Here is a 7,886-nt window from a genome sequence, read left to right as displayed (position 1 = left end):
TCTCAGCAACTTCTGACTTCCCACTCCACAGACGGTTTAGAGTCATCTAGGGGAAGGTCAAGAAGCAAGGGGCAATTGCCTACCAACTGCTGACTATCACTGGTTGATGGTTCCCCTCTAGGCATTAATGTCCTGATGCTTCTGGTCTGTCCCATGCGGGCCATGAACATTCCATGTTGGAAACTGTAGGCATGTAATGGGAACCATCTGCAGGTGAACTACTGGTGGGTTGAATACAGGGAAGGAGCCATCAACAGTCTGCTAAGGCCATGTCTGTGTACCATAGATACTACCATTTGCTTCAATTTTTAAAGTAAGTCTATCATTTAAAGAGTTTCAGGTAGGTTAGTGTGGTCCGTGTGAGCCAAAAAATGCAGAAGGTGATAGTGCAGCCTATCATTTTCAGGTATTTGTGAAAGAGATCTTAGATTCAGGAATGCCTTTATAAGCCAGTGAATATGCAGAGGGCTGTATCATCAGTTTTGATGGGTATAGGGACCTCGTATTAGACGGTACAAAGAGATTCTTTCTAAAGCAAAGTCAAGAGGACAACTGGATCGGATCATGCTAAAAGGAGATGGCATGGTTCTCTCCAAAAGAAATGATCAGAGGCACCTGGCTGGCTCAGTCAAAAGAGCATGTGATTCTCGATCTTGGGGTCATGAGTTCGAGCCCCACATTGGGTGTAGAGATGACAAATAAGTAAAACCTTAAAAAAAAAAAAAAGGAATAACCAATGAAGTGAGGAATTGTTGAGAAGACAATACAGTTTTTTTTTTTTTTTTTAAGGTGTCCTCTGTTGGGAATACAATCCAAGACATTTCTCCATATTGTTTTGATTACTCTTATGTTGTTAGCTATAGGATTGTTTTTATTAAAAAACAAAACAAAGCCTTAGGGACTCCTGGCTGGTCAGTCATTAAACGTCTGCCTTTCCACTCTAGGTCATGATCCCAGGGTCCTGGGACCCAGCCCCTTAACATGCCCCTACTCAGCGGAAAGCCTGCTTCTCCCTCTCCCACTCCCCTGGGGTCATGTTCCTTCTCTCACTATTTCTCTCTTTCATAAATAAGTAAAATCTTTAAAAACACACACACACACACACATACACATCTCGATAACTTCTTTGGCCTCATCTTAGTGCAAACTTGAAGTATACTAATTTGTTGAAGAAGTAGGGAGCTACCGTGACAGTAGAGGGCGTTATCTCAGTGGCTGAGATGGTGAGTATTTCAGGCTAGAAAGCTGGGTATCCTCTTTAGGTCAAAGCCAAGGTGAAACTTAACTGTTGAGAACTTGGAAGATGGTTCAAGTGGTTAAGAAGCCCACATCCCTCGATAAAGTGATTAGAAGGAGCAAAAAAATCATTGTGAGTTGGTGGCTCCTTGCCAATTGGTGCAAAGTTTACAAGAAAATGTGGACTCAGGGGGAACAGTGTCGCCCTACAGAGATAGAAAGGTCCACAGCTGAGGGTCCCCAAGGGGCTGGGGAAGAGGTAAGGAGGGCATTGTCTTTTGTAGGGAAAGTGGCTGACCCTAAGCTTTTAACCACTGAAGCATCCATTTCGAAAGATGTCCATTTCTTTAAAAAAATGTATTTCAATCCAACTTTATTTACCAAAACAGGTGGTGGGCCAGATTTGGCCTGTAGACTGACAGAAGCTTGCTGATGCTTGTCCTAACTCAGCTTGTCGTGTTTGCTTGCTTGCTTGCTTTTAGTTTTGTGGGTACCGTATAATGATTCAACATCTGTATATGTTGTGAAAGACCACAGTGAGCCTAGTTAATATCTATCTATCTAGTTAATATCTACCAGCACAGAGAGGTATACTCTCCTTTTGCTGGTGAAGAGAATTTTTAAGATCTAGTCTCTCAGTAGCGTTCAAATATACAATACAGTTAAGTGTGGCCACCAAGCTGGACACTACACCCAATGATTTATTTATTTTTTAGCCGGAAGTTTGTACCTTCTGACCCCCTTCACCCACGTTCCTTATCACTCATCCTGAGCCCCTGGCAACCATCCACCAGTCCTCTGAATCTAGGAATTTTTTTTCCTTTTTTACTTGTTTTGTTTTAGATTCCCCTTACAAGTGGGATCAAACAGCATTTGTATTTCTCTGCCTGACTTATTTCGCTTAGCATAATGCCTACTGGCTTTCCATGTTGTCGCAAATGACAGGATTTCCTTCTTTTTCATGGCTAAGGAATTCATCCATCTTGACTAAACGTATTGCCATCGCATGACAGGGCTCCTAGCAGAACAACCAGATAAGGAATTAGTCTGCCCTTGCCATGAAGTTCCCCTTTTCAAAAGCTCAGATAATCTAGGCAACAGACCTCTTGACTGACCCCATGTTTCCCTTCCTACTCCCGAATTCCTGCTCTGATGCTTCATTTAAAAAAAAATTTTTAAGTTTGCTTTTTTTGGTAATCTCTGCACCCAGCGGGGGTCTCGAACTCACAACCCCAAGATCAAGAGTTGCATGCTTTCAAGGAGCCAATACAGAGTGATCCCCTGAAACCCTGCATACCTCACCCATGGACCCTCATAGCTGCAGAGCCTGAGGTCTGTGCTCTGTCTCCCTCCAGCCACAGACTTGGGCTGTGAACCTTCTAGGAATATCAGCAATAAATCTTATTTTTTTTCAAAGTTCCCTGATGGTTGTTGCCGAGGTGCGTCCTGCAGTCCTAAGAAGCACCAGGATGTCTGGTCCCATCACAATACGGACTTGGTCAGGAAATATCTGGGGGGACTCCCACAAATAGGTGAGGGCCTCAGGCCTGGCCAGCCAGAGCAGCCCTGTCGGTAGGCTGAGATGAGCGCACCATTCCACCCAAGACCTCTGTTTCAGATGACCTCAAGTATCAGCCGTTAATATGCTCAAGAGACCTGAGTAAATCAAGGAATGCAAAAATTCTCCCTGGGAAAGAACTTGGGCTGTGGCTCCTGACTCAAAGCAAATAGCCTCCCAAATGTTCTGCAGAATTCCTTTGAAATCGAGAGCCCAGTCTATGTCTGTCTGAGCCTTAAAACAGTAGCCATTTGCACTAATTTGCAACAGAGGAATCAATCTATGACAACTGCAGAGTGCCTAAGAAGGGGGTCTCCTTCTATGTTCACTTTACATGTGGCCACAGAGGGTGCATGGACAAGGCGGCAGGTGGCAAAACCAGAGACCACAGGGAACAACAGACAACGGGATCTCCCCCAGCGAGCCAAGGAGTTTGCACTTCACAAGCAGGGCAATCTTACATAAATCCTACCCCAGGAGGTTGGATCGTTAATCTGCAGTTGGTCTTCCTTTGCACAGTGGGCAAGGGAGGAGCCAGGTAAATGCACCTTTACTTTGCAAATTCTTGGGTCACGGGGAAACATCCCACCATGATGAAGGTGGCCGTATATCAGCCAGAGACTCTGAACGGAGCTGACTGCGTCAAGGAGCTGGGACTTCTGGCTGTCTTCAGGCAGGGGTGTTAGGTGGAATCTCTGGCAGAAGCATGCTTTCATGGAATTGGCGGCCAGAGGGACGGAAGGTGGACTGCTAGCTCTCCGCAAAAGTCTACCCTCTCCCACTTCTGTAGTAAGAGGCACAGCGACTGTGCCTGGCAGCACAGTGAGCCAGCTGCACCACGTTTCCTGGCCTCTCTTGCAGCTAGCTGTAGCCTGTGACAAGATGGGAGATCTACCTGGTACTTTGAGAGCAGGTGCTTGCCTCCCTGTGCTCTCTGAGTGTTTGGTTTTTTGTAGTAATATAGTAATAACAATTTCTGGGAAATGGGCCAGAAATAAGACATGGGGAACTTGGATCTCTGAATGATTTAAAGCAGAGTCACCCACTGACCTAGAACACTGACTGTCACATGCGAGAAAAATGAACTTTTACCTTATTCAAGTCATATTCCTTTTGAGTCCTTTTTCTTTTTTAAGCAAATGTTTTGGGTTGAATTATATTCCCTCCCCAAATTCCTATCTTAAGTCCTAATCCCTAGTATTTCTGAATTTGAGCTTATTTGGAAATGGGATTGTTGCAGATGTAACAGTTATGATGATGTCATACTGGAATTGGGTGGGCTCCTTCTAAAAAGGGGACATTTTGTTGAATCGCTATATTTTACACCTGAAACTAATATAATACTATGTTAATTATAATTCTTTTTAAAAAATGAATGAAAAATAGAAAGGGGACATTTGCACAAGGAGGAGGCCACATAGAGATGAAGCATGATCTGCAAGTTAAGGGACCCCAAAGATGGCCAGAAGAGCACCAGCTCCCACCAGCTAGGACAGAGGTTCAGACGGATTCTTCCTCACACACAGCCTCAGAAGGAACCCACCTGCCAATACCTTGGTTTTCCACTTCTGATCTTCAGAACCATGAGACAACAAACTCCTGTGTAAGTCACCTCCTTTATGGTATTATTTTTTTTAACAGAATCCCCAGGAATCTAATATAATACATAAGCTAGTCATCAGACTTAAACAGAAAATGGAGCAGAAGTGAGATGCTGACGTCACAAAATTGAAAACTTAGTTGTATGAGCTGAGTGGTCCGGTGGTAAAGACACAAATGTCACAGGCTGGAAAGCTGGAGACCCTTGTTATGGCAAAGACCAACATCTGACAATACCATGACTGGTGATAATCTGGAAGGTGGATTGTTCGTTCACTGAGCCTGTGTGTCTAGAACTGAATGGAAAGAGCTATGACATCACTGTGAGTTGGCTGCTTCTCGCTACTTTGCAGCAAGGAATCACAAGAAAGAGATGATCCCAGACCAGAACTGGCCACTTTTCAAAGTCAGAAACATCAGAAGGTTAGAAGAGCTTCCTGTCCTTCAAAAGAGTATAAATAAGGACCTTGTTTCCTACCCAAGGCTATTGTTTCAGATGACCATTAACTGAGAGTGACCAAAATGTAGGTGGTTCAAGGAAGCAAATATTGCAAAATCAATAAACACAAGAACTCTGGCTAGAAACGCACATTGGATCTGGTGCCTCTCAATGGAACGTACTAGAAACAAGTAGACCAGATGTCTACTGTAAGGTTTCTGAAGGAACTGTGTTGTTACAGAAACAAAGAGTTCAGCTTGCAAAATCTTACCAGTTCTGAGCCTCTGTATTTGCAACTTTGTATTAGAGCAGATAAACCTGAATGTTAACCAAGGTGGGGCTTGTATCCCGGTCTCTCTAGTTTCCCAAGCACTTCCTTTAACCGCGATGTGGTCTCCAGGCTGCAGTGGGAGCGCTACAAGGGCAGGGATTTTGTTTGTTCCCTCTTGGACCTTCAACCCCTAAAACAGTGTCTACAGATAACAAATGTTTAAGAAGTTGTTGTTGGAAGAATGAAGTAATACACAGAAAACCACAGAGAGCGATATGAAGGAAACATCTAACTTTGGGACCATGCAAGAAAATTTCGTACAGATGGGCACTGGATTTGGGTCGTCAAATATCCCAGTGCTATGGTCACTGAAGAAAAACTGGCTTCCTATTGATGAGGGCCCCCAAGGCCCCCTTCATGTCACTGTTGCGTAGACTGTAGATGAAGGGGTTCAGCATGGGAGTGACCACAGTGTACATCACCGCAGCGGCTGTGTCCTTCTGGGCCGTGTGGGAGGACGTGGGGCTGAAATAAACCCCAATGAGTGTCCCGTAGAACAGGGACACCACAGACAGATGAGAGCCACAGGTGGAGAAAGCCTTCTGCTTGCCTCTCGTGGAGGGGATCCTCAACACCGTGGCAAAGATGCGTGTGTAGGAGACCAAGATGCCCACAAAAGGAGTGATAATGGGTAAGGCACCCACGGTGTACACCATCACATTATTGAGAAAGGTGTCAGAGCAGGCCAGCTTCAGCAGAGGACTGAGGTCACAGAAGAAATGGGGCACCCTGTTGTGGGTGCAGAATGAGAGGCGAGTCAGTAACACTGTGTGGGTCAGAGCATTGCCGAAGGCTGCAGTCCAGGATGCAGCCACCAGGAGGCCACAGAGCTGTGGTGTTACAGACCTGGCATAGTGGAGAGGGTGACAGATGGCCACATAGCGGTCATAGGCCATGGCGGTCAGCAGGAAGCTATCGATGCCAGCAAACCAGATGAAGAAGAACATCTGGGTCAGGCAGCCTGCATAAGCGATCCCTTTGTGCCCTGACACGTGGTTGGCCAGCATCTTGGGGATGGTGGTGGAGGTGAAGCAGATGTCCACAAAGGCCAAGTTAGCCAGGAAGAAGTACATGGGGGTGTGGAGTCGGGGGTCAGTGGCGATAGCCAGGATGATGAGCAGGTTCCCCAGTCCCGTGACCAGGTACATAGTCAGGAAGAGTATGAACAGCAGCTGCTGTTGCTCGGGGTTCTCTGAGAGCCCCAGGAGCAGGAACTCAGAGACAGGGGTGACATTTGCCCCTTGCATGGCCATCCTGGATCAATCAGAAAGGAAACCTGAGAGTTGTCCAGGGTCCTGATCACGGCCAACCCTTCCACTGCACCCTGATCTCATCCCCTCTCCTTAGTTCAGACGTTCGTGGATTCTTCCCACTCTTTCCTGTAACAGGACCCCATCCACCCACCTGTTTGCTGCAGCCTTTCAATCAGTGACACACCATTCATTCCCCACAACCCACCGGCAGGATCGGTGCACAGCAGCCAAGTATGCAGACCATTTCTCACCTGCAACCCCTACACCTCGCTGCCCCAGGTGGTCAACTTGTTACAGTATTGAGCTCAGCTGGCACATGGGGTAAGATGGAAATGTGAGCATTAACACCCCCAGGAGTGAGTTACAGCTGGCCGAGGACCTGTCCTTGTTGGGTGGCTTCCCTTGCCTTCATCAATTCTGAGAGAGGCAGTTCTGAGGTGTGTTCTCTTGGGGGGCCCTAGAAGGATGCCCCCCTCACGTGCCCCAAGTGCACATCTGTTCTCCCATGCCTCTCTTCTCCAAATGCTCATTAGATCTCCCGGGATTACTTCTTAAACATACAATTTGCCCTTGAGTGAGAACCTGCTTGGGGGAGAATCCAAAGTAAGACTCAAGGATTCTGGAATTTCTTCCACCTTTGAGAGAAGCCCTTCTTTGTCCCCAATAGCCCTCCAGCTTCTGCCCCCTTTCTCTGCTTCCCTGAAATGAGCGCTCCTCAAAAATATTGCCTGTTCTTGCATGTATAGAACAGCCATGACCTCCTGCTGCCACTCCAAGGCTAGTATGCAGCCAGTATGTGCCAGAACATTTGTCCATTGCTACAATCTGGAAATATTTGGCTAGAAGATACCCTCATGGTAATTCCAAAGAAGAGTAAAATTAATTAACACAAATTATAAGGTAAGCTCAAGATTTCGATTTCCCTGTTGTTGGAGGTTGCAATGAACTTTGATGCACCGGCAGCATCTGAGAAGTGTTTGCAAAACTTTTTTGTCAATTTGGCTTTTGTCAGGGTGAACGGTGTGGTCACGTGTTTATGATCTGCACTATGGAAGAGGGACTAGTCTCTCAGTATCCTCAAATCTGAGGTTGACTCTGGATTTAGATAGTTAAGATTTACTTTGCTGTTTACTGTTTGTGCGTTCTAATTTTTGCGTAAGTGTGCAGTGTTTGAATAGTGATCAATTCAAGTTTATAATAAGACATTAAGGGAAAGTATCCAGAACGAAGAGGCAACAGAGCTTGGTTAAACTTTCCAAGGTTCCTATTAAATATCATGAAGAGTACTCTGCTGGATTTGTGGGAGAATAGAGGAGGAATGTTATTCACAGTGATCTGTTTCCCAGCTACATCCGATGCTAGCAGAAGTCAGAACAACCTGAATGGTTGTGCTTCTGCGTAAGACTCACTGTAAAATAGGACAACTCATTTATATTTTTTGCACACTACTATTTAACACTGAAAGTATGG

General features: G+C 45.7%; 1 protein-coding gene across 1 annotated transcript; it reads right to left on the bottom strand.

Moving 5' to 3' along the window:
• Positions 1-5,468: 5,468 nt before the first annotated feature.
• LOC131823689 (olfactory receptor 1361-like) lies at positions 5,469-6,416 on the bottom strand. Its single transcript, XM_059160334.1, has one exon. The coding sequence runs from the start codon at positions 6,414-6,416 to the stop codon at positions 5,469-5,471; it is 948 nt and encodes a 315-aa protein (XP_059016317.1).
• Positions 6,417-7,886: the final 1,470 nt, after the last annotated feature.

This window comes from Mustela lutreola, chromosome 2 (assembly GCF_030435805.1).
Source record: "Mustela lutreola isolate mMusLut2 chromosome 2, mMusLut2.pri, whole genome shotgun sequence".
Taxonomy (NCBI): Eukaryota; Metazoa; Chordata; class Mammalia; order Carnivora; family Mustelidae; genus Mustela; species Mustela lutreola.
This window is presented reverse-complemented; position numbering and strand designations above follow the sequence as displayed.

Bases quoted from the DNA above. Each gene is read 5' to 3' on its own strand.
- LOC131823689 (XM_059160334.1), bottom strand. From the start codon at position 6,416: ATGGCCATGCAAGGGGCAAATGTCACCCCTGTCTCTGAGTTCCTGCTC.